Below are 21,051 nucleotides of genomic sequence, written 5' to 3'. Positions count from 1 at the left end.
AGGTGACGTCATCAGACCTGAAGTAACGTGATTTCCGGTAATAGAATAAATGCCTGGTAATGCCAGCGCATTGTCAACAAAAAATAAAATTAGGTGCCCCCTTAAACTTTCAAATTTTTTTTTATTATTCCTTTCTGTCTAGTCTAGTTTCCAAGAATTCGGAAAGTGCTCAAATAGCGATACTGCTTCTGGCAATACCTATCCAAAACACAGGTGGCTTGTGCACGCGTATTCGCCCTGCATTGAACTGCCTTCCATTCACGGAGTTTTTCAAATGAAGGCGAGCCTGATCTAACGTACTATGGCGAAAAGTATTCGGGCATTCGCCACAGCAAGACGCAGGTAATATAACGTTGTAGATCAGGAACAGAGCGGAAGTATTACACAGTCACCACAGTCTCCGTCTTACCAGATAGAGAATTTCAATTTATGATACCTCCTCAATCTGTAACAAATTAAAAAAAAACATGTTCACTTTCCGCTTGAAATACGCCGAACGAACTACACCACTGCCTCTCCTTGGTAGGCTACGCTTACTGCAGTCTTGCCGCCAGTGTGAGCTGCGAGGGTTGTGCACTGCCTGTGCTTACTCTCGTCATTTTTTTCGCAGGAGTTAGGGGCTGCTCTGAGAGAATCTCCAGAGAAGGAGCGCTTCCTCAACATGACCGTGGATGTAAGTTAGCTTACTGCGCATGGTATTAACACCGAGTCTCATGCCAAAATGAACCTTCTCCAAACAGGGGCGGGTTTAATAAGGGTTGGGGGTGGGGGGATGAGAGGGAGGAATGTGAAACGTTAGACAACTTTTGAAAGCCGCAATCTCCTTCGTCCAGTTAAAAATAAATTGAACAATGCTGTCAACTAGCGTCGCTTCAGTATCTGACCGTCTTTCTGTTCTATTTCTTTTTCCTTTATACAAGATAAGTTGGAGTGCTATAGTGAGTGCAGCTATAGCAGAACTGTAATAAAACTCATTGTTCGGCTAGTTGGTGTGTATATTTAAAAGGTGGAGAACAGCGCAACGAAGCATGGACGGGGGAAAAGAAACACGGACATCCGCTGACCAACAACTAATGCTTTTATTCTTAGCGCTTTGAAATATACAAGAGGAAAGATGGGGAAAAATATATATGAACGACACAAATACATGCAGCAAAATCACCAAGGCTTAGATGGAGCACAGATGTGGAAGAATGATGAGTCAAATAACTAAAAGCAGTAGTGAAAATGCGTATGGAATACCAACTAGCCCCAGTTGTCGCCTTGTTAACTAAAAGCAGACAAAACAAAACAAAGTTACTCCCACCCTCTGGATACATGATTTCTTCTTTTTCAGCTTTATCGACGGAGTGCTAACGCAAGCGCTTCTTTCTTCATTTAGAAACCTCTTTTGTGAACGTCTCCCACGTACTTGCATTAATTACGTTCCACGCGAGTTACAGCTTGGGTATATTTAAACCGGCGTATTGCTGTGATTATACGTTTTGGGCATGACTAGGAGATTCAATGAGATACTAGGACATGACTTGCTCGTTTTATTTGCATTTATTTGCGCAGGAGGCTTCTGAGTGGCTGTCAAAGACAGAAAACGAGTGTGGCGTCAAGTTCCGGGAGTTCATCAAGAAGCACGGTCATCGGGCAGTAAAGGAGGTACTACCTCTGGTGCTTGGTTGCGACGGAAGAAGCCATTGTTGTCTGCGGACAGGCTCTGCCTGCGGCCGACAAGTTCATTTCACAGTCACTGCATTCTCTCTCCATTCGTTGTGTCTCAGCATTAGGAGAGCCTTTCGCTTTCCGGCATCATATGCTCCCGTAGTGACTTTTATTCGACATCTACAGCCCACATTGAAACCTCATCTCTAGTCTTTGAGTCCTGCCACTTTTGAATACGGCACTTATGAACAACAGCAGTGTTATTGTTCTAGTGAAAATTTATGAAAAGATGGCATGCATCAGGAGCATTTCACCGGGATTACTGCGGTGTCGGTAGCGTAGCAGTGGCACGTTCAGAAAAGAAGTGAGTGATATTGCCACCCGAACTTTGCGTTTTATATTAATGGCCAGTGAAACTGAAGTAATGCAGCGTACCTCTATTCGTTGATACGAGCGTACCGAAATGTGTCACGTGATTCAAGTGGCTGCTCCGCGAACCAACCAATTGGCCTTCTCGGACAACGGGATGGTGCACGTATCAGCATCACTTCTAAATCTCTGGAAAGGGCACATGAATGTTTCTTTTCTGTTTTACTGGGTGCCTCCCGTCGGTCTGTCACAAGAGCACCTCTTATTCAGCTATTAAAGATCTGAAACGATTTCGAGCAACAGCTGTACCGCAGCAGGAACGATTGTTTATAAGGCAGAACAGCCGTTGCAGTGCCGCAGTGTCTTACTCCGCTGTTGAATACATTGCTGGTGGGTAGATTTTCGGCCGCGACATCTTTGTTAAAAATCTTCAAAAATAAAGAACAGTTCTGTGCTGAGAAATAAGTGGCCGTTGAGAAATTTCAAAGTAGCTGTAAGTTAATGCTTAGTGCTTTAAACGCCCTTGTGTTGAGAATCGAGTCGAACACAGGTGGTTATAAGCCAGCCTTACTACGTCGCCTGTTTACAGTCTTCGTTGTATCTGTTGAGCTGCATGTTCCTCACAGGAACGCTAGCGCCAACTAGCTCAGAAGCAAGCATTTCATTACGGCAAGCCTCGCAGCGTTGCTTTGGCGAGTAAATACTGATAAATAGCTAGAACATGAGATGATTTCTATTTTTTTCAATAACAAGGCCGGTGAGCCTTTTTTACATCCTGGTTAGTGAGCGTGATCTTCAATGAATTCATCCCCCATATTACCGCAAAATTTTGCTCTATAGCCGTCCAAGGCTCAATGTCCCGGGACACCCCGTTCTCTCGATATCGCGGACTTTCAGATGTTGAGCTCAAGAATCTCAGGGACTTGGAGAAAACTACTCACTGCAATAGTTATGCAAGCACAAAATGCACAATCTCCAGGATAGCATGTGCAGAATTTTCGTCGAACAAAGTGGCCCATGAGCCAGAACTTTAGGCACGAAGCTAAGGTAGCATTAGAGAGACGAAATGTAATGGCACTGCTACTTACGGTACCACGAGGCTTTAAAAGCAGCAGAAATATTGAATTTTCCCTCTATTACCTTAAAAGGTTCCAATAAGGGGCGTAACGTAAAGAGAGACAAGGTTTAGAAAACGTTGTCGCAGTAACTCGATCTTTTTTTTTACATTTTCAATGAACTCTGAGCAGCAGGAGATGAGAATGTTGTTTGGATAGCCGTTCCTGTCTGCAGCTGTGTGAGGGAAAAAGAAATTTGAAAACGTGACAGTGCGTGAAATCTGACGAGCAACTTGTAGCTAATCACTGGCACGGTGTGATATGCGTGCGGGTGGACGAATATAAGGTGGGGTGGGAGTGGGGCTGTGAAAAAAAAAAGCGAAATAAAGATAGGCTGTCAATGCGACAACGGGACGATAAAGATAATAATCCGGATGCTTTTTTTTAAGGAGGAAGCATCTATGTCCTAAAAATACAAGGAATGAATGAAACGAGCGCGCGACATCGAACTGATTCGGGCTCATTGATAAGGTTGAAAGTAGAGTGAAGCCAAGCTGTTGGACGCAAAGCTCCCGACAGTAGCACCACTGTATACGTGGTGAAATTTACAATCATCTATTGTATTTGAAAATCCTTGGCTTGGATTGGGGTGCTATTGCATGTTGTTTTGTATGCTTCATATAGTGGTCAATCTTGAACCTGTCTCCAAACAGCTATTATTTCACTTTTTTTTCTCCAGTTCGATGTGTATACCAAACCATGGTGCTTGGATCCATCGTCCCTGGTGAAGTCATTAAAGGTAATAGGTCCGATTGTCTTCTTAGAATTGAAGAACATTGAAAAAAAAACACTGACTCGCGATTTATGGGCAAAAGAAAATAGCCCAAGCACTTGTGCACCAGAATTTAACCGATGTAGAGTACTACGATAGGCTCATTAGTTTGTGTCTCATGCAAAAGTATAAAATAAAGCATATAAGATAACAGAGTTAAGCAAACTTTGTTTTTTTCGCTTAGTATCTGATTTAAAGGCATAAATATAGCTCATGGGCGATCATTATCTTTTCGCTTTCGCATTGCGTTGGCTCAGAAAGGAGACAGACCGCAAATATCTATAAAACATTGAGGCTAAATAAAAAAAATTGAATGGCTATTGCACAACAGAAAATGCGAAAAATCAGCGCTAGCTTGTATACGGTAATGATTGGACACAAAAGATCCAACCTGTCTGAGGTTCCTGCTCGCCTGTGCCCTCTTAGTTCCAGTCGCGTTTTTTGGCTGTCATTACTCCTGCCCTCGCTGCTACTCCTACGACGAGAAAGATGTTTTGCCTGGGAGCTTTCGCACTAACAGCCAGCGAGTTACTAACAGCCAGCTAGTTGAGCGAGTTTATACATGCTTGAACAAAAACAGCGCAGGAACAGGGACAAGAAAGAAGACTTGTCCCGTCTTTTTCTTTCTTGTCCCTTTTCCTGCACTGTTTTCTTTCAAGTGCGTACTGCTTTATAGGGGTCGGTTCTCGGTGACCCAGAACAGCTTACAATGTAAGAAACATGAGACATCGGGCGCCCATGTAACGTAATTTGGGTTCATCTCACCACATGTTCTAAGAATGGCTCTTGAGCGAAATGCGCAGATGACACGTAATTTGTCCTTTTCTGCAGGCAGCTGCAAGAGCACCCCAAGTTGAGAAGAAATCGACATATGCTGCCTGGGATCTTTCTAAACTTCCATACAAGCTGTCATTACTTCAAAGGTGGGTTCTTTTAACTTACCGTTTTGAAGAAACAATGCGAAAAGATAGAGGCCTCGTAACCTCATCGCTAAAAAGGAGGGCATCATTAGGCATCAATTTAGGAAATACCACAAAGGAACTCGTCGCTGTAACACATCAGAGAAAGTTGTATTGCGGAGCGTAATATTTTAGTTTTAGGGTTGTCGATATAACATCATACGCATTATCTCTATTCGCTGGTGGCTGATAGCATACAATAACTTAGCAGGCTGAATCTGCAGGAGCTATGAAGAGTGTCCTGCCACGCAGTCAACGGTATCTTTCAACGATAAAATGCTTACCCTATTAAGTCCTATTGATCAACACCGCACACACGCGCAAAAAAGAACATTTTCCTGTGCTTTCCTTTGGTTTCGATGGCTGTTGGCTTCCTTCATACGTGCAGAGTTCGATTAACTAGAGGCAAAACAGCGCAATGAACAGGGCCGACAGAAGGAAGGACAACGCATGCGCTCACCAACCAGCTGGCGCGAATTGCCACTGGAGCGCAGTGGATCGCATGCTTTCTGTTCTGTTGCAGGAATCCTTGAATACTTAAATACTACGACAGGCGGAGTACCGGGCTCCTCGAACTACACGTCAATCGCAGCCAGTAAGGGCTATTAGAGGGAGGACAAGCCACGTTTCTTCAGTTAACTATTAAGTTCATTGGGAAAAATATTGAGAAAAATGTTCGATTAGTGGCCGCACGGTTACAACGGAGTTTAGTGAAACAACTGAACAAGGCACTTGTCACGCAGGCTCATCTTGAAGTTCGTGATACCAAGGGCACGGATATCCGTGGCAGCACGTGAGACTTCTAAGGTGAGATATTTGCTATTATTACTTGAAACAAACGAAGCGTTTGTATAAATCGAAAAGCGTGATTGCCGAAAAGAAGTAATGAGTATGGGGCCTTTTTGCCTTTCGCAATTGCGCAAAAGCCTCGCTTGCTTTGGTTTCGCTTTTGGTGTTTGCTGTTTTGAACGAGCACGCTCCTTATATTTAAGCCCTAACAAGTTACTAAACTGCGCCAATGCACCGCCCTCCCTCAAGCGCCTTCCCCTGTCTACCATCGACATAGACCGCTGGAAAGGGCGGAACATCAACAGCTGCATTAGAAGAGTCAATTTAAAGCTACGGAGCAGAGTCAGGTATTGGCATTGCGCTTCATTCGCACCAAAAAATTTCTAAATCTAAGTTGACCGCCTCAGTGAATTAATCAGCGAAAACTGTTAAAGCTTAGGTTTTGCCACCACACCTCCCCACTCTCTCTCTCATCCCTCTCGCACTTGTCCTCTCCGCTGTAGCAGCGAGGTGGCCGCCCATTGAATTAAGATAATTTAGTTTCAATTTATGCAAATTAAATTTAAAAATAAATAATTTCACTAAGGCCTTACGGCCGACGCTGCAGATTTCATGGTAGAATGCAAAGCTATATGGCTAAACCAAAGCTACAAAAGGTTTCGTTGTATTAATAAAAGAGACCTATGTTCGCTTCTACGTAAAACAGGACGGTATTTGTCGTAGTGATTAGTAGTTCAATAAAAGGCGACGTAGGGAAAGTAAGAAGTATATGTCTCGCGGTAATTATGTACGCTGATCACTGGATCAAATATATTGCATGTAGCTCTAGAAGCCGTCCTGTAGAATCGGGCCGGTGTGTACAGCCTTGTTGAAAAGTGTTCCGGCCGAGGGTTTGCTTTTGATGCTCGTGGCGTGGTATTTACGGCACCCGTGAAGCTCAAAATTCCTGGAGGGTGGGAAGGACCGGTTCTCAAGACCAGTCAGTTTGGTACCTTCTTGGGCACCACAAGAGCCCCACTACATGGCTGAAAGGAGACCCTGTGGCCTGAAGACTTTTTTAAAAGGCCATACGTGACGCACGATCTTTTGCAGGCTAGAAATTAGCGCAGCTTGAAAAAGGCTGCGTACTCTCTTCGCTTTGGTCACTCGCTTCTGCGTGCACCCACTCCGCAGTCTGCCATGGTGCGCGTCCTCCACCAGCTGCGGCTGGTGAGTCGCGAGCTGGCGCGGCGCATGGTCTGCGAGGGAAGGCTGCCTTCGCCCGATCTGATCTTCTTCCTGACCTACGAGGAGATTGGCCTGCTCCTGCGCACCAGGGCCCCCGAGCTGGTTCTCAAGTGGGCAAGCCTCTTGCGCCTTCTGATAACCGAAGTCAGACAAGCATTGACAGAAATTGATAGACACCCCAAATAATAATTGAAGTTTGCCTTCATATCAGTTTATTGCAACCTTCAAAAAATGAAAATTACAGAGGACGCTTAACACTAATTACATACTGTGAAGGCGAAAACATTAATTTTTAAATTTTATTTTTACGTTCCTTTCTAATGACACGCCTACTCATTAGCTACAGTCTTAAGGCAAAGCATACACTATGCTCACCTTTATTCGCGAAGAAGCAATGCGGTTTTGTGGCCCGTGGGTCGCGTGCTCGCCTCGCGTTAGGAATGGCCTTTGTTTAACTCCCTGCACCACCGGGAGCGGTATTTTGTCTTTGCTGATGGCGTTATTGGAGTTTTTGTGGGTGACCTATACTGAAGGTAGACAACGATACCGGGTTTAGTTCCTAATGGGCCATGTAAAGTATTCGCCTTAAAAAACTACGTTCGCATGAAATGAAATACACATATCACTAGGAAACGGTGATGACGTTCGGTACTTTTTGTTTGCGGACAAATGAGGCTAGATCACACTGTCATCCACTTCCAGCCAGCCATCACGAAATCAAGAAGACTCGACGTTAGCGCCACCGTCACAAGGTTGAATCGAGGTACGGGGAAAATATTAGACTTTAAACATTCGCAGCAAACAATACGTCTTTTTCTGGGGAGTGAACGTCTGCAGAGCCAGATAAAAGCGCATAATTGAACACCTGAAGCAAGCAAAAATTGGATGGTGATATCCTCGGTATTTCTTTGAAATTTGGCAAAGCTTAAAGAGTCAGCAGAGCTCGAGACGAGTGTTCTTTTTTTCTTCTTATATGAGCGGCAGGAATCGAGCACACTCAATTTTATATGCGAGTTTTATAATTTATGGTTTATGTGGTTTTAACGTGCTGCGCCCTTTCTTTTCGTCAAAAACGTTTCCTTTCCTGAAAGAAAAAATGAGTTTATTCGTGAAGTTAAGAAAAATGAGAGAAGGAGAGGCGCGGCGGGGCAAAACCGCCGGTGTGGAGTGCTGCATCGGCAGGCAGGGCATTCCAGTCGATTGCTGTCTGGACAAAGAATGCAAGTGCACAGGAGTAGTTGCGCGACGAGGATAAACGGCTTTAACGTGCCTAGTACGAAGGAGACGAGATAAGATGGTTTCAAATCTGTAAGGAACGCGATAAAATTTGTGAAAGAGGCTCAGTTTAGATTTTGTGCCCTATCTGAAGGGTAGGTATGTTAGCCTTAGATTTCATGGCAGAGACACTAGAATTATACAAGTACACTCAGTGGGTGAATCTAACCGCGCGATTTTGTGCTGACTCAAGTGTTTTCTTCAAGTAATCAATGTGAGGGTCCCATAGGTCGCATACATGTTCCAGCTTTGGACGGACTAAAACTATGTAGGCGGGAGACTGAACAACAGAAGAATCTAATAGTGTAAATTGCTTCAAAAGTAGGACAGAGCACGCCTGGCTTGGTTAGTAACCACTGCAATATTGGTGAGCTAAGATCATGCGATAAGTAATGTTCACCTTTTCACGCACCGTTATTTTCAGTTAGTATTCAAGCCTTCTGGCATTTAATTGCGATGGCAGTGCAATCAGGTTCGAGGCCGGAAAGCTTTTTTATTGTTTGCACCTGGAAAGTATTTGATGACTACAATAAGCAAAAAAGACAACGCATTTTACGTATGGGAATTGGTAGACCTAAAATACATCGTCTTTTTGGTACTGCTCAAACCCTTACATAGCAGGATGTTCACACCTAACCTATAGTTAAACCTGTCTGCCTTGAGACCGCTCCTAGAATAACCTGCACATATCTGAACATACACAGGAAAGCGTTTCTCCCTAGTTTCCTCTGCGTTCTATCTACTTCTTTCGCCCTGTTTAGCCTTAAGAGCTGTTCACCTGATATATGCGCTTCACTATTTCATAAACTTCAATTCCCATGCAGCAGTCAGTTAACAAAAACAAGAAACCAAGAAAGAGCAAAACTTAAGCTTGCAATGCCTTATGGCGGCACAGACCTGCATTAGGGGAAAGGGTACTTTGGAACAAAGGAAATAGAACGTTCCTTCGAAGTTGCGTGACGAGTTACAAGGATATTTTTTTATGTGGTACATTGCGTTTATCTTTAGGCGAACACATATTCACTACTACAGTCCTGTATTATAGACAGAACGTGCATCCATAGTATTTTTTTTTGTGTTAGAGACTGGGTACTGCGAAATTCAATCCTGAAATAGCTCAGGTGGCAGCCGGCGTGGCGAGCTTGACGTACCCACTTAGTCTTTCTTGTTTAGCTTGCTTTGCATGATAGCGACCTTTTAAATTCTGTTTTGTGTTTCAAGATGCGCTGTAAGTCACCATAAGCAGACCTGAACATCTATCGCACATTTTCCAGGGCTCAACGACGGCAAAAAATTCATGCCGTAGTGGACAAGGACAAATACCCAGCGCTTTTCATCGGAGTTCCTAAGCCGGTAAGATTTTACTTCTGTAACGGGAATATGGTAAACCGCTGATAAATTTTATTGCCCTAAATATTATCCCAGTCAAAAAACAGCTTGAATTTAGCCAAAGCGCGGCGGTATTTTGAAATTCAGTGTTAATGCTGCGTTTTACTGCTTGCCGGAGCATTCACTTCTTATATGAACCTTCTCGGAAGGAGACAGTCGTCAGATCACGCTATCTTCACATAGGTTTGCGGTGGGAGAGACTGACTGGGAAATTTAATTCAGCTCACATGAATAAGTTTTAATTCGTGTATAACTAAAAGAACATCTACGGGTCAGTGCTTGATCTAGAATTCTGGGAAATTCTAGTGGCTCCAGAGGAACGCGTACATATGTTTTGAACTAAAAGTAAGCAGTACAAGTGCACGTTCATTAAAGTTTTTGATCGCGATGCCCACCAGCGTCCGGTCACAGGCAAGGCGATCTCTACTTGTTCATTGAGGTACGTTCACCTGAAGCCGGAGTTCTTCAGTGCTTTTCGTAAAAGAGAAGAGAGGGGGGGGGGGGAGGGGGAGGCAAGCGCCGACGCTTGCAGCGATGCAAGCTTGTTTGCAGTAGCAAAAAATCCGCGAAGGATGTGCCGCCGTCTCAAACTGGAATATTTAAACTGCAATTAAAACTTTAAATGTTTCGCCCGACCGAGTTGTGGCGCACTGCCGATTAGTTATTCACACGCGGGCAAAGCGATATTCAGAGTTGCATTCAACTGCACAGCTACACGCCACTCTCTTTTCAAGTTTTAGTTTTTAACTTTTAACCTTTTCAATGTATTTCAGGTTGAAAGGTTTAAAAAATACATTGAAGGAGATTTTGAAATCAAAGGTAAGTTCCGTTTATTCTCCTTGCAGAGACGCTAATTCAGTTTTTTCCCCCGAGCCGCACGGATATGCGCCACTTAGAAATTCATGTCTGTTACCCAATGCTATCCGCATATTTAAGATTATTTAGCACCAAATAAAAAGCAGTAAACTGTTCTAAAGATAAAAAAAGAAATCATTCAGCCAGAATGCTTACTCTTGAGGAGTTCTCGCTGCTTCTATTTAAATTTTGAGGCTGGCTTTTTATAGTCGTGAAGAAATACTGTCACACATAAATACTGGCATACATGAAGCGCGAGGCTTCTTAAGCCATGCTTTGAGCGCTGACATGTCACTAGCAAAACTACTAATACGGCTCACATTTTCTTTTCATGTTGTCATTGCTTTACATGTGTTCCTTTGCAGGCAACCCGATGTCTCAGGGCGTAGCGGAGGGGCTGGCACGTGTGGTGCCTACATTCGAGGAAGCACACCTCATACAGGTAACGTAGAGGGAATCACTGTGCTTACTTAAAAAAAAAGTGGCGACAGTGCGCCTGCATTACACTTCTTAATCTGTTCTGGTTGCTAAGCCTATCATAACGAGAGAAACGAAGTAGAATTATAAATGCAAGGTTTCGTTTTCAATTTCTTGGTTCAACTGCACAAACCACCAGTAATTTGTGCGCTTAACTGAAGTTTGTAAAAGCAAGAACTTGTGGATTCTTTCATTACGGGAACTTGTATTACGAGCGCCTGTGAAAGCATTGTTTTCTGACTCCTGCCTCACTCCGTGTTTGTTTCAGGGCCATCTGTGGCACGCATTTTCACTTGTACAGTTGCGAGATTTAGTTAGGTTACGATGTTTTCGCGTCCACTCAACTCTGGCCCTGAGCAGCAAGCAAATGAAAACGTACTGAAAGTAGTAGTAGCCCGCTTGTAATCAGTGCTTTCATTGCATTGTATTGGAAAGGGAAAGCATGAGGCCGGTAAGAGAGAGGATAAGAGCATGTATTAAAGAACAGGAGATAATGATATCGTGACGAAAATTCTGAGGCGGAGATGGTTGAACAGGACATGTAATCGGATGAGTTAGTAACCGATGGTATATATGCGTAAAAAGGAGTGTATTCCAAGCGCATACGAACGAATCTAGTGGTACCGAAGAAGAAGGGTCGGTGATGAGATCAATTTGTTGGTGTGATCCAGCCGCGCCTGGCTCCGGTTAGAGCTAAAAGCAGGTCGATCAGACCGACCATTGTAGTCCGGCAGGAGGTATCGTTACTGAGTGCTGGAGATGAAAATGCAGATGTAAGTTTTAGCGGTGACTTGAGGAGTAGTTGAAATCTGAAGGCCCATGTTTTTTTTGGGCCGCAGACTTCCATGAGATGCATAGCGGGTTGAAAGCAGAGATGGGCGTCCTCACGAGGGCGAGCCTTCATGAGGGCGTCCTCACCCTAACCTAATGATGATTTCACTCGGTGAGGTGAGGGTGGGGGAGGAAAGACATGGTGAGGTGAGGGTGAGGGAGGGGAGGCATGATGAGGTTAGGGTGAGGGAGGGCAAGATGCACTGTCTGAGGGCGAGGGTGGTGGCCCGAACCGTACTCCTGGCGTTTTTTGTCTGTGCAGCCTGTTATGAGTTCCCGTTATAAAGCGCCAGTTCTTAGGGTGAAGGTTCCCGGGGAAGACTTTGTTTCTGCAGTCTGGAGGTACACGAGGAGAACACGAAAGGCGGGAAGCTGCACACCTCCCCCGTCGCCGCGATGTACTGCACCGCTGACAATGCTATGCCAAAAAATGCGCTCTTCTAACTCAAAAAGCCTAGTTTTAAAAATTGTGCAAACTCATAGGTGAAACACCCTGTATAGCGCGCTAACGAGGGGGCGCTGGGCGGGCCATGCGGGTGGCCGCCGGTCCAACGGCACCGCAGGCAACATTTCCGTTATGAGCCCCGAGTCTGCCAGATGATCAGAGTGTAGAGTAAAACATGTAGAAATCATACCTACGAAGGATGGTGATTTCCCATGTTCTAGGCATTGTTTCCCGGAACGAAGTCCGATTTCTGCTGATTGAGATTTCAAAGAACTGGCTGCGGCACAAAAAATGCTTCTACGAAATATCGCTGTCAAATCAAAGCCTGCTGGGGGCGTTGGTTGGGAATTTTTTCATTCACACTGAGTAGTTTTGTAGTCGTATATTCCTTCTATTTTCGCTGGAACTGCAGTATAGGAAAGTGGCGTCGCAATGTGGTGGGCAAAGCCAACCACTGTAGCCTTACGACGGAAATAAAGCAGCAGCTTAACCACCTCGATCTGAATCATCGCTCGCTCTGCCTTGCTCTGCCACGTGCAGATAGCAGGAGAGTTGAAAGAAGGGATAGAGAGACAGGATAGTAAATACGCTCTAAAGACCCAGGCCGATCCCGGAGGTAGTGCAATACCGGGCCAACCGGTGGCGGGAGTGAAGCATCCTTCAAACTCTCCGCCGCATTTCCGAAAATAAGTCCAACTTGGACCCGCAACAGATATTCTACAGGGTCTCCAATATCCAATAAATAACTCCAAAATAACTACCAAAAATAAATAACTACCAAAAATAACTCGAGCTTCAAAGCGAATGTTAGTGAGGGTGAGGGAGGGCCGATGATGTGATGGCGAGGGCGAGGGATGGCTAGCAAATTTTTGGAAGTAAGGATGAGGGTGAAGAAGGGCTGGATAACTTTTCAAAATGAGGGTGAGGCAGAAGGAACGCTATGGATTCGAAACTGATGGTGAGGGAGGAAAAATAGAAGTGAGGGCATTTGCCCACCTCTGGTTGAGAGCACAGTTTCGTAGGAAAAAATGGGTACTATTGGCGGTGCGTCTGTAGAGGCGTTTTTAGAAATTTTAGATTTCTGGAATGGCGAATGAATGAGAAGAAAATTAGTCTATGTAGAATAAGGGTGTATTGGACATGCCTAGAGCAGCGCCAGTGCATGCCAATGTAATGCTTTGCCGGATGGACGCAGCGATTGGTCCGGGGCTTGGTCATCAAGGCTTTTCTTGCCCTGATGCTGCTTTGTTTGTTACTCTTTCCGACGTCATCACCCGAAATGTAATAGATTGCTTACAGTTGGCTGAAAAGAAAATGTTCATAGTGTTAGCTTTCGCTACAATACGTCCGTAGATGAGAAACAACAAAATTTTGGATAAGCTACCAATCGCAAACCTACATCCCCAGGAAATCTGAAGAAGTGGTTTTAGTTCGCGCGGCTTCTACTGCGAACCACGTAGTGGTGAGCTGCCAAGGTGGCTGACCCGAAAAACGCGGGTTCGATTCCAGCCGTGGCGTTCGCGTTTCGATGGATGCGAAATACTAGAGACCAGTGTACTATGCGGTGTCTGTGCACATTAAAGAACACCAGGTGATCTAGATTAATCCAGAGCTTACCGCTGCGGCGTCCCTCATAGACCATGTGTTGCTTCGAGACGTTAAACCCCACAATTTACAAGTGACAATTTTTACTCATTTGAACAACAGCAGCCAGGAACTTCATGCTCAAAGCAGGAATCGGGAGGAAGGACGTTGTTCACAAATGTTTTTTCGTTTCCTCGAACTGGCTCGGAATATCAGTGCTAGGGAGGTCAAATAATTGCAAGCTTTTGGGCGAGAGATAAGAACGGAGGTGAAAGGCTCGATAACATTTTTGTTTTTAGGGGGTTTTTGGGGAAGGAAATGGCACAGTATCTGTCTCACATAACGGCGGACACCTGAACCGCGCCGTAAGGAAAATGGTAAAGCAGGGAGAGAAAGAAGAAAGGAAGAAAGGGGTGCCGTAGTGGAGGGTTCCGGAATAATTTCGACCACCTGGGGATATTTAACGTGCATTGACATCGCACAGCACACGGGAACCTTAGCGTTTCGCCTCTATCGAAACGCGGCCACCGCGGTCGGGTTCGAATCCGGGAACTCCGGATCAGTAGCCGAGCGGCCGAACTACTGAGCCACCGCGGCGGAAATAAAAAAAAACAACTGACAAGAAAAAAGGCCTTTTTCATTTATTTGTTTGCAGAAGGGCGAGATACTGATTACCACAGCCACCGACACCGGCTGGACGCCGTACTTTCCTCTGCTGGCTGGAGTCGTCACTGAAATCGGTGGTCCCCTGTCTCACGGTGAGTTTATTATGCATCGAGCGATAAAAAAAAATGCAGTTCCATAAGCCTCAACAGTAGGGAGACACACTAAGCGGGAGCTCCTCACGAGAGAGACGGTTGGCCTGTATTGACATTAGAGACAGCGCCAGCATGATAGCCAGCATGCCCGTACGCAACGAGATGAACACGTTCAGCTAAAATGAAGAATAAGTCTTGCTTGGTCTATGCTGAAATTCTATTAGAAATACCCGACACAGGTTTTTATGTTCATTTCCCACTCCTCGATTCTCGATCAATTAGAGAACACGAAAGATTTTAGCCTCACCCTTAATTAACTTGCTCTTTGCATGTGACGCAACGTAATGATTTCCAAGAAATTCATTTCTAATACTGAATAAATGGTCCATATTGAATGCAGAAAAACAAAAATGCAAAACTTCTTTCGGCTGTCAATAGTAGGCTCAGAAATAACAGAAGAATGTCCTTTTCATCGGATTGCGCAGGCTGGAAAAGCGTAAATGCACCATCCGGAATAGGTTTTCTTGTGTGGGCCAAGAGTGAATGCTGTAAAAGTAATGTGAAGGCGCTCTGCAATTGTAGTTGCGAAGAATAGTCTGCCATTATAGACTTCGATTTGCTTTGAAGAGTATCTTGTCAGAAACTCGATGCAAATTATACGCGTGGGAACATAAGTTACGTAATCTGCTTCCAGCCATTCTTTTGTGTGCACGACTGAGATATGAGAAGCTTTAATTTGGTGCAAGAAACAATCCTTTTTGTAAGAACTGTTTGCGATTTCGGTTACAAAAACTTCAGTTCCCTTTCGAAAAGGAAAGACAGCAACGAGATTGATGTTTGCTTGAGGTATGCTTCGAATGTATTGCTAAAGAGACTGTGATGACTCTTATAAGTTGGCTTGTACCGATAGGTTATCGCGTTATAATTATAAATGACCACTCTAAGAGAAAATGTAGCGCTTAAAAGCTACAAAAGAAAAAGTTTGTTAAGCACACAATTTTTCAAAACGATGGTGCGATGTTTGGTTTGGCTTAAAACTAATGCCTTGAAATATATTTTGCAAATACATGACTAAGAAGTCCGAACGACAAACTCTTTTGAGGTGCTACCATAACTTGAGGTCGGACGCCCCCTGATTCTAAGCCTTGTTTTCCCAGGACGACGTATTTGAGAAAATGGAAATACAAAGCAAATATATTGTTAAATCACTCTTCCAGTTTGAGCACTTGTGTCTCGGTGAGTACAGAATAAGGAGGGATGCTTAAGTTTGCGTTAAACAGCGCATACGCAACAAATAATGCGGGTGAGCAGACAGAACCTTGACATGAAGGCTGCGCGATGAGAATTTTTCTACTCAAGAAGCTGAGAATTTCCTGAAGGTACTGCAGGAAAGATCTGATTCTCGGCACTTAAAGTATTGATGAAATCGTAAAAATTCCTCACGAGCTGACAGAGTAAGCCAACGATGACTCACAGGCTTTAAACAAAACACAGGAAGAAAAATAAACAAACCGACAGGATTTTATGAATCGTTTAATATAAGTTAATCTTGTATAACTGCATGAAACGTTGCCTAGATTTTTTGCTAGGCAGAGAGCATCTTAAGTTACGTGTACTTATACCACGGAGAAAATTACACAGTTAATCGACAACCATCCGAACTTCGCCTCATATTTTCAAAATTCTCTACGTGCTATCAAGCGCAAATGTTTGCAGTACGCATGAATGGCATCTAAAGTCAATAGCTCCGTTATTTGACGGTAGCTAGAGTCCGGCCCTGTGGGAGTTACAGCCGGGTTCACGGGTTGTAATGTTTGGTAGTCAAGTGAGGATATATTTGTTGGACGTGGTACTAATGCGTCGATGTCACATTCAGTGTGACCGGCAGACTGTCGCCCCCGACAGTACATATACTGTAAATAGTTGCAAAACTCCCCTCTGAAAACTCCTTCCTTGATTTGTTATCGCTTGATGAACGTTTTTGGCTTTGCCATTTGAGATTATTCAGTGCGCGTGGAAAACGGCAACCACTATTCTGTTGTTCTTCGCAGGTGCCGTCGTTGCTCGGGAGTACGGCCTTCCATGTGTCGTCGGGATCGACGGGATCACAACTATGCTTGCGAATGGTACGTGCACACTCTGAACACAAAACAAACAGAAAGGGAGAAAGACGTCGTATAGCGCACACTCTTTTATTAAAAGGAGTGCGCTAGAGGACGTCTTTCTCTCTTTTCATTCCCATATAGCCATATTCGTGTTTAGGGTGTATGATAAAGATAAATACTGAGTTCATTCACTGAACGTAGTTTCAACTTTCTACCTTTACTTTCTTCGCAAAGAACGGTTGTTAGATGTTATGGCTTCTTATTTTACAGTCCTAACGCAGAGCCTCGCGTAAGCCTTGGCCATGGTTATACTGCCGAAAGTAATCAGGGCTAACTTGAAGTTAAATTTAAGCTTTAAATTCATTGACAAGGAATTGTCTGTAGCACAATGAAAATAGGAATGCACGTTGAGTAGTGTCGCTCGGTGGCTTACTCGTGAGTTGCGACGACACCCTCACGACACTATTCCTGCAGAAGTTCAGGTGAGCCAACTCACACTGAGAAACTGCTGCTGCTCCACTTGCCGGTGTAAAAATTCAAGGGGCCACTTTGTTGACCTCAATGGTGGTGAGGCGAAAGCCTTTAGCGCGGTGTTGCTGCTGTGTCACTGATGGGTGGTTAGGATATTGATTAAGTACACAATCGTAAGTGAATCCTAAATGCTGGAGACAATGGAGGGCGTTTGGGAGGCATCCGTCTGATTCGACGCCCTTCCGCACTCTCCAGTGTCGTTACGCTAGACAAAACATAAGTTGGGGCAACTAAAAAGAATAAAAAATAGTAAGCCTCTGCCTGCGCCACATGATGTATAACAGGCTAGACATATATTAGTGTGGGCAGAGAAAAAGAAAGAAAAATAAATAGGAGGACTACATATGCGGTGGCAGGAAGTAGCGTTGTCGTTAGCACGCTTGGCTGCAGAAGGGAATGATTGTGGCTCGAATCTCGCCGTGCACAAGGACATTGTTTCTTATCGGGTTGACATCATTTGATTGACAGCTATAGTGTGGCAGATTTCGTGGACGGACGGACAAAGTTGAACCATTAAAGGCCCCTTCGCGTTAATATTTCAACCGCTGGTTTCAATGGAGCAGCCTTCTTTGAGAAAAACGATCGGCAAGCAGGCGTGTGAAAACATAATACAATCCTCGGCTATAAAGAACATATGCCAGTATTATAAAGCTTGGCGGACGCAATTAAGGTTGCAAGGGCGAGCTAGTAGCGCAGGGTAGAGATATAATTCATAGCAATAATTTCAGTGCACCCACGCAGCATTCTTTTCCTGCGTTATTTTTCAAAGCATTTCGTTTTCGTTGGAAAGTTCCATGCGTCTCCACAGGAATTTGTGTTGGTCGGATGAGCGTTCTCTGAACAAATCAAAGAACGCAAAGAAATCCTAGACCAGCGCCTTGGTCATTCTTCGGGGCGAAGTTGCAGCGACAGCTGTATCCCCTGCACCCCTTAACCATGGACGAGATCTCCAGCTCCAAAAATTGAAATGAACCAGTCCCACTGTAGTCACTAGATCGGTGAACGCACACTTAGCAAAGTGCTCTACCCGCTACCTCCATATCCGCATGAATAATATTTTAACTGGCGGGAAGGTTCATGAGGCAGTTGAGGAAGCTTTTACCGGAACATGTTGTTCCGAAAGAGACGCTTTTTACTCAGGAGATAATCCTGTCTCCAGTTTTCCTATGCCCGCAAAAAGAAGCGCTGACAACAGGGGTGTTGCTGTTCTGCCAGTATGTTAGAAGAGCCCTCGAACCTCACACGGATATAACGTCCGCAATGACTTCTGGTGTCGAAGTGTACAGGAGCTGTACACTGTTGAAAAAAGCTTTAACGAAAGCAGTAGATAAACTTCTGGGCGATTACTGTCTACAGGACATTTTCAAGTTCACTGCTGGAGTAAGAACTGAATTGACTGTTGTGGTGGAGCTTTCACGTTGCTTCTGTCTGTAGTATACCCTTCCTCAGTGGAAAACTGCTTCAACATACGCAAGCGAATACCTCATGCTTTCTCTTCTACTCATTGGGCATTCGTTAAATGTATGGTCGGCTCAGCTATGTTCCCCGTATCGTGGCCCGTCTATAGTGAAATTCCTGTGCTCAGGAGCCAGGAAGACGTTTGCCTGCATTGTAATACAGGGCGTTTAAAATTAGACTGAAAATTTATTAAAACGTAATAACGATTAGTAACCTAAAGGTTTTCATGCACATAGGTTATGCAGTCAGGTGGGCATAAAGTCAGACGGTAATTTTTGTGATCAATCTTCTAATTATGCCAATTAAGTGAACAGACATTTTAGTTACTGCAGTTAGGGTGCATCTTTAACGCTCAAAGTTTACATTGAAGACTTATTGGCGGTTGTGTTCCTAGACTAATTCGTTCCGTAGAAATCTCACGGCACGCTTTTCTTATTTGACATCTGCCTCTGATTTTACAACTCAGTCTGGGGGATTACGAGTGCAAAACGGAGGATACCGGCGCAAAACTTCTCCCAGGTCTTGACGGAAATGTTTCGTGAAGCGTTTCATCAACCAAATACACAGAGCAGCTGTTGAAGATTATAGGTACTCCTCTCCCCCTTTGGGTTCCCAAAAATCGAAGAAATGCCGCACACAATGATTGTGTTACACAATGGAGAAAATTTACGACAATAGTGATCGCTCTGCACGCTTAACTGCGCTGCCTGATTTCGATGTTTTAAAAAAAGTACTTCTGAACACAGGTTTGCTACGACAATTATAACAAAAGAAACAGCTCGGTATGACGAATTCCTCTGTAGTTTCTAGCATAAACGCCGAGGCTAAGTGCAGTCAGTACGAAGTTTATTAATTCCTTAGCAGACTCGTACGATCAAGGCTCGTCATAAGTCGACTGCAATTTATGGCTGATGGCAACTCTAGCTTGTCGTGTCTTTTCTGGCAGTCTGTGTCGGATCTAAGGCGAGTTGAGCTCATCCAAAGCAACTTTGGTTTGCTGGGAGGCGCAGCAGGGGTACTAAAGGACCGTTTTGGTACAACTTTCGAAAAAAAGTGACCTTTGGGGGTTGACTCATTTTGGTTACTTAGGAGGTAGATGGTGACAATTTATTTATTAATTAGTTTCCGCCTATCCTCTTACCTTAAACGCAAATACGGCTTTTGCATTCTGCTTTTCTTTTTTTTTTCAGAAAATTGTTCCCTGTACCTTTTACTTCTTTTTTGAGTTCTTTACGCAGCAGCGTTCTTAAGTTGCCTAGGAAGTCTCTGGGTGATGGGATCAGAACACTTGATTGAAAATCTATAAAAACTATTTGCTGAGAGCCCTTACGACACTGTCACACTGTTTTCTCTCCTCTCCCCTTTCTTGTTCCCAGGTGACTACATCCAGTTGGATGGGAACACCGGTGTGCTTAGAAAGATTGCAGCCCCGGTCACTGAAGAAGACTGAAGATGTCAGTGTGCTCAGGAGAAGTGCCCACCTCACCCAAGCATTTTAGCCACTGAAGCTGGCGGAGAAGCATCTTACATCATCACTAAAGAGTTGTCTATTAATATTAGAGACAGAATAAATTGATTTTTGAAGTTATTAAGTAGGAATGCAGATTAGTTCTTTTATAAAATATTTTCGAAAGCTCTTCTTATTTTGGTGTTCTGTGGTATTATACAGGCGCTTGGAATACCGGGTGCCGCGGCTAACATTTATCAAATTAGTAATAAAGACTGAGTGCCCCAGACGAGTGAGCCCAAATGAGTGCTCTTGTGATTTGTATGGTCTAAGCTGAACATTTTGCTTCCTCTTCAAAGTTAATTAGGAAACTAAACGAATGAGCCCAAATGAGTCCTCTTGTTAGCTGAAGGGTCTAGTCTGAACTCCCCCTCTTTCAACGTTAATTAGTAAAGAACTCCCTCTTCAACGTTAATTAGTAAAGTAATTACCTTCCTTTTCAAGTATTGCTTCAGGAATTGAGCGTCAATATAGGAGTTTTAGACCGTCTCCCGAAAATACGTGGATACTTTTTTTGCACCGAGGTGCCATTTGCCCAGCTGTATTTACTGGCCTTAAAAAACCACACCTGCAGTCCAAATGGTACCACGAGACAACTGCTGGCGCATATCTCTCACTCAGTGCATGCTTTAATTGCGGTAGGGGAGAGCGACGCGGTGAAAAGCGGATTTTGTTCTTGCGCCTACTGGGACACGAAGTATTTTCACTCGTGGGCTTTCTTTTAAGGACGGGGAAAAAGCCACATAAATAGTGCCTTTGTACAAACATATCAGTAATCTGTTTCTCAATGCCATCCACGGCTCCCAAATGGCCACCTTATGGTGTCAATGATAACTGCTCCTTATCAAATAACTGATTTCCTAGAATGAAAAAGAAGTACTACTGAGTAGGCCACACGACAATAAACGGCATTCAATTGATTTCTTCACCAAGAACACTACGTTTTTTTTAA

At 44.1% G+C, this 21,051-nt stretch overlaps 1 protein-coding gene across 1 annotated transcript in view; it reads left to right on the top strand.

The window, feature by feature from the left end:
* LOC144124834 (rifampicin phosphotransferase-like) overlaps positions 1-20,184 on the top strand; it is an 83,290-nt gene extending 63,106 nt beyond the window's left edge. The window contains exons 29-40 of the mRNA XM_077657736.1: positions 611-673; positions 1,558-1,650; positions 3,817-3,876; positions 4,741-4,832; positions 5,612-5,675; positions 6,831-6,994; positions 9,434-9,512; positions 10,322-10,367; positions 10,769-10,845; positions 14,396-14,498; positions 16,550-16,624; positions 19,969-20,184. Coding sequence (XP_077513862.1) covers positions 611-673; positions 1,558-1,650; positions 3,817-3,876; positions 4,741-4,832; positions 5,612-5,675; positions 6,831-6,994; positions 9,434-9,512; positions 10,322-10,367; positions 10,769-10,845; positions 14,396-14,498; positions 16,550-16,624; positions 19,969-20,042 — 990 coding nt within the window. The 3' untranslated portion in view covers positions 20,043-20,184. The remainder of the gene's footprint in view (positions 1-610; positions 674-1,557; positions 1,651-3,816; positions 3,877-4,740; positions 4,833-5,611; positions 5,676-6,830; positions 6,995-9,433; positions 9,513-10,321; positions 10,368-10,768; positions 10,846-14,395; positions 14,499-16,549; positions 16,625-19,968) is intronic.
* Positions 20,185-21,051: the final 867 nt, after the last annotated feature.

Source organism: Amblyomma americanum, chromosome 3 (genome assembly GCF_052857255.1).
Source record: "Amblyomma americanum isolate KBUSLIRL-KWMA chromosome 3, ASM5285725v1, whole genome shotgun sequence".
In the NCBI taxonomy this organism is placed as follows: Eukaryota; Metazoa; Arthropoda; class Arachnida; order Ixodida; family Ixodidae; genus Amblyomma; species Amblyomma americanum.
This window is presented reverse-complemented; position numbering and strand designations above follow the sequence as displayed.